At 37.0% G+C, this 11,006-nt stretch overlaps 1 protein-coding gene across 1 annotated transcript in view; it reads left to right on the forward strand.

The window, feature by feature from the left end:
* Positions 1-10,777, forward strand: part of LOC107089213 (GTP-binding protein Di-Ras1-like) — a 13,294-nt gene extending 2,517 nt beyond the window's left edge. Inside the window, exons 2-4 of the mRNA XM_015381869.1 lie at positions 6,452-6,629; positions 7,536-7,706; positions 8,457-10,777. Of these exons, the coding sequence (XP_015237355.1) occupies positions 6,492-6,629; positions 7,536-7,706; positions 8,457-8,747 (600 nt within the window). The 5' untranslated portion in view covers positions 6,452-6,491 and the 3' untranslated portion in view covers positions 8,748-10,777. The remainder of the gene's footprint in view (positions 1-6,451; positions 6,630-7,535; positions 7,707-8,456) is intronic.
* The last annotated feature ends 229 nt before the right edge of the window (positions 10,778-11,006 follow it).

An 11,006-nucleotide genomic window follows, 5' to 3' on the forward strand; every position in this document is an offset into this window, starting at 1 on the left:
TATATATATATATTTAGAGTACATATATATATAAGTACAGGTCATTTACCATTTATAAACCAAAATGTACTTAAAAACATAGCAGGGATAAAAAACATTAAATATGTAAATTGTTGTAACAATGGGGAGGCACCCTACTGTATGTGCAGTTTTCATTAGTTTCATTAGTTTTCATTAAATAGTTGTTTGTAGATATGTTTGAAGAGTGTTCTTTGTTTACTTGATTATCTAGATTTTTTTGCCAATCTTTCAAATGCACACACACACAAAAAAACAACTTCACACCGAAAAGTTTGGAGGTTACCTGAACTTAAGGTCTGTGGACTTAATACCTAAACCTAAATAAATGCCTGTAGTTTATCCTCTCCCCTGAGGGCTAACCCTAATCCTAACAAATGGAGAAACCCAAACATAAGGTAAGGGGATTAAATATGATTTTATTAAATTCCTATTGGACTGACTTCTGGGTTGCATTTCCAGTACAGTTCGTAAGAATGGCTGCACCCTGCTCTTGTAATTACTCTTGTAGTAATGTGGTATAACCAGAAGTACAACAACACTGCCTGGTGGAACTTTGGACTGTTTTCTCCAGAATTTCAAGGTTTTTAATAAACATTTAATCTGATGTCTGTGAAGATTTTCTTTTCAGAGAGGGAAAGGTTTAAAAAATGAATCAGCTAGAACTATTATCTCACCTTGGCTGACATTATAGAGCTAAAATAAACCTCCAAACTGCATCATTTCAAAACACTACACACAAAAAGGGATGGAAGCTTCCACTTTCTGAGGGTGTGAACTATCTACTGCTTGTTTCCTGTTTCATGGTAGAGAGCTGGGATATTACATAACTTGTGCTAATTACTTGTACTAAAAATAAGCTGTGAATAAAATTCTTGTTAGATTGTTTTGATGAACTGAATATTATTTTTATTGTTTTCAAACATTCATTTAAGTAAGAAATTTTGGTAATGACATCAATTTGTAAGTCTAAGGTTTGAAATACACCATCCAAGTTCATAAAAGAATAGACTATACATACACCTAACTTTCAGATGAATAAAATCAAAATGACCATATTTTCTTTTCAGACAGTTTCTGTTGATAATTTTTTTTTTTTAGAATAGAAACCCACATTCAACCAGAACTTTGGTGATGATTTTCCCCTGCATTCAATAATCAGAGGCAATGAGCCGTTTATTTGATTGGTTGAGGTTTTGTAGCACAAGGCGCTCTAGTAAATGGAACATTGAAAGGGTAAAAAACTGTAAAAATTTAAATCTGGACTTGTCAGGTTAAGAAGCTGTGGAATGATCTGGAATTGGCTGTTCATCAGAAATCGTTAATGGCGAATGAAATCATTTCTGCAACTTCTACATTTTTCTTAGGTTGTCTTTGTTGTAAGGTTGATGATCAGAAACATTTAATATGACAAGAAAATTGCAACCAGAAGAAATTTGTGAAGGGGGAATCATTCTTACTGTTTGTGGTTTTTGACAAAATCTTATAAGGTTGGATAAATGGATGAATTTGACTATGTGTTGATGGTGCAGACAAATTTGATATATATATACAGAATACAGGATCTACAGTTGTATACAATATAAGACAAACAATATGCTATATACTATATATAGTATATAGCTATGTACCATAGCCATAGCTATGTATAGCTACATAAGAGACACTGAAAGGGCAGAGCTAATTGTTTGGATGCGCTGGGGTTTAGCAGGTGCATGGTCGACAGTGGCTGCTAGCATGGCCAAGCTTGGCCATGCCTTATTGAGTCATGCAAAGTGACCAGAGGGATGCTAATAGATATGCCATGGACAGATCTTTAGATGTGGACAATTCCTTCCCCTGCTTCACTTTGTTACGATGCCCACCCGCGGGGGCTACCGGGCAATCCACATTGGCTTCTTGTCAGCTTACTTTACACAACAGTAAACACATAAACTGATTGAAAGTCATCAAACCCCAACATTTTTAAGCTCTTAATGCTTTCCCTAATATTACCAGACCAACAACATCTGTTGATGTCCGTTGCTGAGGCATCTCCAGTGTTTAGCAGCTTAGCAGGTCAGGCCTGCAGCAGGGAAACTAATGTTCTTTCCTTTCAGATACTCCACACGTCCAGTCTCTGGTACCTTAAAGTGTCCTATAAAATTAGACATGTTGCAGAAAGTCTGATTTTGCAAGAATTAGTTCAGAGAGGTCTACGTACCCTTTGAGCGGCCTGCAGATTCTGGTCCTTGGCTTGTATGCCCTTCATCGATGAGGTCTCTCTACAAAGTTAGCATCTAGGGAGATTTATGCCAAAGAGAATAAGATGAGGCTGCTCTGTCACAAAACATTGTGGGGTCCAGGATAGCATTTACCTGTTTAAAGGTCTTTTGATGATTTTGTGAGAGGGGGATCTGCAGCAATTTGAAAAGGAGACAAAACATTTTTTCTCCATCATTGTTCAAAGTTAACCAGCCTAGACATAGTTTCTCAATGTCCAAAATTTATATCATTGCTTATGTCATAGCAGTACTGAATTAGCAATGCCCAAAGCTGGTTGTGCTGAGGTGGTGGAGGACAAGAGGACTCACTATGCAGCACTGTTGTCAACTTCTCAATAAGAAGAAACAATATTGGCTTCCTAAAAAGTTGCCGGAATTACTAGATAACCACTATTCCGTAATAGTTCAAAAAAATCCACTGGACTTGGTTTCCAAGATTTGAAGACAATTTACAAGATTTGAACACGATTTGAAGAAGCTTTCTCAATTCAAATATCAATTCAGACATTTGAATTGAGAAAGCTTCTTCAAATCGTCTTCAAATCTTGGAAATCAAGTCCAGTGGATATTTTTTGAACTGTTACGGAATGACTATGACCTGGATGACTGAGAATCTTCATCAGCATAGATAACTACTAGATAAACCCATCACCCGAATTTGCGTATTTTGCTAGCCTTGATCCAGGCTTTAGGAGGAAATATCTGTGGAGGTAAGACAGAAAGTCATTAAAACATTCAGAATTAATTTTAAAGCACAAATGACTTCTATAAAATGTAAAGGATGATACTTTCCCTTAAACTAAACAACATAAATCAGTTTTGTTATATTATCCAACATTGTAAGGCAGGGATCTGTGGCTATTTGCACATGTGTCAACGGAAAAACTGAGAGGAGTCGGTCACTTCTCTACTCTGAGAGCTGGCAGAGGTTTTACTCTCATGTTGTTGCCAAAGTCTCCAATAACAGAAAAAGTTGGTAGATTTGTCACCAGTCCTTTTTGTTTCCAGTCACTTTTAGAGGGGTCTAAAAAGTCGCTAAATATAGCAACATATGGGAAAGTTCATAACAGTGTTACGAAGATTGTTGAAGCTTTCAAGTTGTACTTATACATCCAAACACAGGTTAATATGATGTAAACCTGTATCAATGATGTAGGTATGTGCCAGCATGTAACGTTTTAACCAAATCGGAAATTCAACTGCAATAGCCACCGTTAAACCCCTTTAAGCATATTAATATTGGCAGGTTTGGTAGTAATATATATCACTAAAACTGTTACATAAAAAATGGACTGTAACTTTAAAATGTATACTTTTCATTTGCCCTACAATCAAAGATTTTTTTGAATGGTTTATTTTTTGACCTAGTTTTGTTTGTAAATGAGTGATCTTTTTTTCTGTTCTTTATTCCATTGCTGCTTTGAATTTCTGTTATTATGGCCGGGATGTCCTTCTAAATAAACTTTTAATTCCCTCTTTCCTGGTTAAATCAAGTACAAAGGATAGATATAGAAAATGTTTAATTACATACACAGATCCGTTAAAGCCAACTTGGATCCTATTTAAAGGATATTTCTGAAAGGTTGAAGCATTAAAATAAAGTAAATGTAAGGGTTAATTGGGATGTGCGTCTGTAGCTCCGGTTATGCTGGTTTAGTCGACGGTGTTTTCCCTGCCGCCTGCCTCCGCACAGGAAGTGACGTCACTCAATGTGGGCAGGCAGGTAGCCACGGCAACGGGGCCTGCTGGTGATGAAATGTTTGCGCTGTTCTCAGTGCATAAATCTCTCTGCAGTCCATCTCTGTCGCCTTCAGTGCCTCCTCAGAGGGCAGTAACCACGGCGACGGAGCTACCGTCTCCCTCTCTCTCTCTCTCACACACACACACACACACACACACACACCACATTGTAATGCTGCCAGGACTGTAAACACTCAGGATGCTATCAGGGGCAGGTGTGTGTTTTTGTGTCTGCAGGGAATGATCACTGAGCTGCTGATTGGTGTGAGTCTGTGGAGCAGATAAGGAGGTTGGTGACGTCAGCAAGAGAGAATTCAGAGCCTGGCCTGACAGACGGCACCAAAGACTGCTCCCAACTTGACTTTAACCCATAGATTTCACTTAACCCCAAATGTGATTCCATTCTTTCTGTTCACCAACCATAACTTATGGATCTGTTTGTAGAAACATTTCATAGTTATTCAATCTGTCCAGCTCCTCTCCTCTCATCCTCACTGAGAGCCACCTTTGCAGACACTTGCAAAAGTGCTTTTACTTTAACACATACTTTAAGACTTAGCTTGATTTATGTTTGTACTTTGACCTGGCCAATATAACATACGAATTTGCTTTAAACTAAACATGAGGTCTTTAACAGGGGTCCTTGGAATCCCCTGTCCAGATATGGATCTGCTATAACACACCACAAATTATTTAATTCTCTCCTCGGCTGACACAAGGGGCTGCAGAGGCTGTTTATCACCCTTTTATTCAAGTTCAGTGTGTGGATGTAGGGAACCAATTTAAACCTGCAGAACATTGAGTCCTTGAGAACTAGAATCGAGACCCCTTATCTAAACCATTCCATTGTAGCTTCGTCTGTATGTTTAAGGCTGTTTGAAGGTTAACCTCCTCCCCAGTCTCAGCTTATTTGCAGCTAATAACAGATTTTGTTTAGGGATTTTTCAGTGTCTAGCTTCAATAATTTTCATATCACCTGTCCCTGGATACCCAAAGCATGACTCTGCCAGCACCAACTTCCCTCTTAGAGATGACGCGTTAAAGAAAAAGATCTTCTTTGTATTTTTCTTTACATAACATACTGCACGTAAAACAAATACATTGTGTAATTTTTGCAGAACCGCTTCTACAAGTTTACTGTCTCCTGCATGGCTTGTCGTGAAAAAAAAAACCTGCAATTCATTTCAATTCAACTCCATAGTTTATCCATATAGCGTAAATTCACAACACATGTCATCTCAATAGAGACTATTCAACCAGATCATACAGTCAGATTGATTCAAAGTTTTCTATGGAAAGCCAGCTGATTGCATCGACTCATTGAATCAAAGGCAATCCCTCACACTAAGCATGCTTGTAGCGACAGTGGAGAGGAAAAACTCCCTTTTAACAGGCAGAAACCTCCAGCACAACCAGGCTCAGTGTGAGCAGCCATCTGCCAAGGCCGACTGGGTTTCAAGGAGACAGAAGCAGACATACAGAAAGAAGCATAGATAAAAACAGGACTTCTGATGGCTTTGACCTTTTTTACAAAAGCCAAATCTATAGAGTGTGCGACTGATAGCTGTTGAAGTATTCCCCCAACTGACCCATCAATCTCTGCAGGATCTCTTCAACTTATCACTGGCCTTCTGATAACCTCTTCTAGTCCATATCATGTTACAGTAGGTCTGCATATGTTCCATCCTATCTCCATATGCAACTTATGTAAGGGATATTATTATATTACTGTATACCTATGACCTCACTGCATAAACGATCCAGAAATAAGTACAAAATGTATATTTAATTCATGTATTATTCATATTTTAAATTAAGTGTATTTACCCTTAATTTGAGCAGGTAATAAAAATGATCTGCCAATGGAATAAGTTGTTTTTACTCTTGAAATAAGATAAACAGATAATATGCACTTCAAATAATACAATTAGATTTTTTTTTCTTATTTTAAGTGTAAATTGTCTTGTTCCAATGGCAAAGTGTCTCACTTACCTCCTAAATTCAAGACAAATTTCTTTTCAGTATTAGCTCTTTATGTTTTGGTCTTCATTACACTGTTTGTTTCCTGGGTGGTCATTGTTCACTCTTTTATTGGTTCTGAAGGCAATCAGTTGCTCCAGGCTGTAATTGGAGTTAATCAAATAAGGGAGAGGAGAAGAAATAAGCACAAAACAATAAAAAACATAAGACATTTTCCTCTTACGTTCGTGAGATGTTGAATTTAATTTGTGTGCATTAACTCATAATTAATTGCATTGAAGTCTGTTGGATGTGATGTAAAATAAAAAACTTGTATAACTTTTCCAGGTTATTGTAAAATTTTAAAAAGCCCAGAAATTACGTTTTATGAAAAAAGTATCGAAGAATTACAAAAATATGAAATACCCTTGCTGAATAATCAGTTCTGTGTGTTTATCTTGGTTCTTTAGCATAAAGGTGACGGTTCCAGAGTGACAGGAGGACTTCAGAATGCCTGAGCAGAGTAACGACTACAGGGTGGTGGTGTTTGGAGCTGGTGGGGTTGGGAAGAGTTCGCTCGTTCTTCGATTTGTTAAAGGCACCTTCAGAGACACCTACATCCCCACAGTGGAGGACACCTACAGACAGGTGAGACACAAGCAACACATATCTGGGTGTTTGTTCAAAAAATAGCTTAAATAGAACTCTGTCCCCTTGGAGGCAAATGTATAAAGACATGATGGCTCATTTTAAGCTAAACACAATAGTAATATAAACAGCATCACTTCCCTTATGATTAACTTCCTGATAATAAGTTAGGTTTCATTCTGATTGAGTCAACAGGGCTAAAAAAAATTGAAGATCTGCAAAAACTTAATGTGACAAAGAGATGGTGTATATTTCAAAAGGGACAACACGCTGTACAGAACATGTCAGTATTGTTTATTTAGTGCCATAGTGCCTTAGGCTACCACATAAAATACTATAAATATAAATGCATAGAAATTTGCTAGATACTACAAGCACAAAATTAACATTTTAAAACCAGATTATACAAAACATACTAGGTAGCATACTGAAAAATACTAAAAATGTCATAAAACACAGTAAGAACAGTTTATTGAAATACAGTGAAATACAATACGTTACAAAGCAGATATAAGAATCCCATAATAAGTGGCTGTACAACTGAATATCCTGGAGTCATGAATTAAAGCCACTGGAGAATGATTTGAAAGACAAATACTGTATGTTCTTATGATTTCTGGTATTTCCTTCCAGTCATGAGAAGCTTTCGCTAAAAATGAGTTCTGACATAATGTACTCGATCTAAGAGATTTTCAGGACCAGACAGAGTTTTGAATCATGATCATTTTTACCCAACTAAACAGATGATGGTTGGTTAGAATATTGCAGTACTTATATCATACATGTTTTTTTTTTTTTGTTATTCAAGATCTTTATCATTTGTTTGTGCAATATCTCTATCGATGAGTTAGCTGAGTAAGTTTTAATGCTTGACCTAAATGAAACAGATTCCTGTCACCTCTGCAGGTGATAAGCTGTGACAAGAGCGTCTGCACGCTGCAGATCACAGACACCACAGGAAGTCACCAGTTCCCCGCCATGCAGCGACTGTCAATCTCTAAAGGCCACGCCTTCATCCTGGTCTTCTCCATCACCAGTCGCCAGTCCCTGGAGGAGCTCAAACCCATCTACCAACAGGTCTGAGATATGAGTTTATTCTGCAAGTACAGTCAGCACATTTTAAAGGGATTTAGTTGTCAAGGAAAATCTTTCAGCAAGAATTAATTAAACATATTATGATGTTTTCCTAGGTGACCTCCACAACAATTGCCATGAGTCCCAGATTATAACAAAAGCATAATTAATTATTCACCAGATTGCATTCTTAGAATAAAATAAAATTATATATTCATCCTTTATTCAGACTTGTTAATATTTGCATATTTGATTCTAATTTCTCCAAATCATTGAAATAGTTAAAAATATAAATTGCACAGATTTGGTGATTTGGAAACTCTTTTTCTTGTTATTAATTAAAAAATCTTTTTTACAAAAACATCAAGAGTAATGGTAAAAGATGCCTTAATGAATAATCAGGGGTCAGCAGATTCCTACAACCAGTTTTAATAGTTTTTCAATTTCTTTCCCTAAGAGATTTGTTTTTTTTTTTAAATCGTTAAAATGTAACATTAAAGATTAGAAACACTTTCAATAAGGTTTTTATATCAAAAAAAGTTTTCACTTTCAGATTAACAATGTCTATACCAACTGTAATATAATTTATGCAGCATATCACAGATTAACAATGTCTATACCAACTGTAATATAACTTATGCAGCATATCACAGATTCATCTGAGAGCTGCAACAGTTTCAGAGAACAGATAACAAAGAAAACCACAAAGTTTGAAGTTTGTGTTTGATTATCCCTGTTATACTCTCTCTGCAGATTCTGGCCATCAAAGGGAGTGTGGATTCTATTCCTATCATGCTCGTGGGCAACAAGAGCGATGAAACAGCCCAGCGCGAGGTGGAGACGAAGGTGGGCGAGGCTCAGGCCACATCCTGGAAGTGTGCCTTCATGGAGACGTCGGCGAAGACAAACACCAATGTCAAAGAACTCTTCCAAGAGCTGCTGGCGCTGGAGAAGAAGCGGGACATGAGCCTGAGCATTGACGGGAAACGCTCAGGGAAACAGAAACGAGCCGACAAGCTGAAGGGAAAGTGCAGCGTCATGTAGAGCAAGAGAGCAGCAGTGGATGCAGAGGACTCGCTGTGGATAGATCTACAGAGGAGGCAGTCCACATTACATGTTCCTGAACCGGGAAGCCCAGATAAACAAAATGCCTGTAACCTACTGAGGCAGTACAACCTGGAACTTTTACACCAGGCCAGAACTTGACTGTATTTGTGGTCTGTACATATTCCTGTAAAGCCTGATTAGCTCCACTGTAAACAACAACTGTAAATAACCTTGAGACTAATTTTATTTTGAAATCTGGACTTTAAAATCTCGTAACACTAGAGTTTCAATGGTTTCTAAATTGTGCTGGACCTGGAAATACTTTAGGATGATTTAATTTGGTGTTTGTCCTTCCTTCTGATAGTAATGATTTGGTAGATCGGATATAAAGCATGCACTATTATCAAGGCTTAAACTGCACTCTGGGCTGAAAGCTGCTTCTAAGTCATTACTGACCGTAACTCATTTGTATGCTTTTATCTCTTCTCTGGTGGCTTGCAGCACTGGAAGAAAAAGAGGAAATCTGGGAGTTCAGATGCAACACAGAAACTCTTTCTGGGGAAAACTCCGCACCATAAACGGGACCAGATGTTTAAAGTTGGGTCTCTAGTTTGGAACACCAAAGGCCACAATAGAACATTTATAACCTGTTTTTTTCATTCCTGGGAAAATGGAAAAAGTAGTTTATTTACAGTAGGGTTGGTCATCATTTCAATTTAAATGATTCCGATTCCTTGTTTTGATTCCAGTTCCTATCGATTCTGGATTCTTAGTCCTTAGAAGAAGAGTCATAAAGGTTTACATGTTAGAGATTAGTAACCTAACTAAATGGAATGAAATGGTATGAACTTCTCAATGAAATTTAATGATTGAACATCTAACTTAGTTATTTTCAGCCAATATAAAAATATCAGACCTATAAACTATAAAATAAATCTTCCCAATTTAACTTAGTTAAATTATCACATGGAGCTTTATTGTTGAAAACATCAATCTACTCAACTGGATGAAGTAGTGATGTTTTACACAGGAAGGATCAAATTTCATACTCCATCATTAAGTTAGGGGGATTTGTTATATAAAAGTGATTCCAAATAAACTAAAATAAGCAATCAAATTTATGATTTAAATCATTTAGAAGATTGGCAGCTCTAGATTAAAGGGGTTTTCATTATTTTGAGAATAAGTATGAAACAAAGCGGGTATGTTTTTTTAAGATTTAAAGTAAAGTATAAAATAGGATCCACTCTCTCCCTGCAGAAGATACGCCATGAATTAAGAGGAGGAACAAATTCTGCCAGGGACCTTACTTTAAAAACCTGTTGCAGCAAGTCAATGGCGAGTATGGCGGTGTTTAATCGTGTCAGTTGTGCGCCCTTCTTTGGATAATATAATCCTATCGCCCCTGTCACACATAGCCAACTGGTCATTTCTTTAAACCACAGTTTCGAATGCTGCTACACAAACAGGTGAATGTACATGCACTGCACACACTTCTTTGCTGATATTAGCCTGCTTTTATTTCCAGGCGGTGGACTGGGCATCAAAATTGGGAATCGAAAAAGAAAAAAAAGAAAATTTGAATGATTCAGGGAGAATTGAAATGTTAAAACTTGTACTGTTCTCATGTCTCAGCCCAAATCGAATTTTAGGAAACACCTGCTGATTCATTGTTGATGCTTCTGATGTTCTCTCTCAGGTGGAAGACAGACACTCTTCTACTTTAGCCATGTCTCTGTTCATCACACCTAACAATAAAAACCTACTGTCCTCTTCTGCATGAATTTACACTCTGCAAAGCCTTGCTAATGAAGTAAATGTTTGATTATGGTGTGCAAAAACAAAGATGCATTTCAAAGTTTAGAACATTTTGGATTCCCCCCTATTTATGTATGAAGTCATATGTTATTAAATTCTACCCGATTTTTGTTAAAAATTAAACAAAGTGCATTAAATAGCTGCTACTTAGTTTTTTGATGTTTACAGACTACAGAAAAAGTTAAGTTCGGTTTTTTTTATGTGCTGGTAAAAATCCCAAGTAACAAAGGCCGAAAACGTCCCGAAAAGTGAAAAACAAACCAACGGAACTTGGTTCCAAAGTTTAAAAACGTTTGCCTTTTTCCCAAATAGTGTTAAATTTGAGGCTTTATAGAGTAGCCTTGTTTTTGTTTAAAGCCTTATTTTTCTAAACAAAAAGGCTTTGTTGGGCTACTCTATAAAGCCTCAAACTCAATGCTATGTCTGGCAGTTTGAATT

Source organism: Cyprinodon variegatus, unplaced genomic scaffold (assembly GCF_000732505.1).
Source record: "Cyprinodon variegatus isolate N-32 unplaced genomic scaffold, C_variegatus-1.0 Scaffold243, whole genome shotgun sequence".
In the NCBI taxonomy this organism is placed as follows: Eukaryota; Metazoa; Chordata; class Actinopteri; order Cyprinodontiformes; family Cyprinodontidae; genus Cyprinodon; species Cyprinodon variegatus.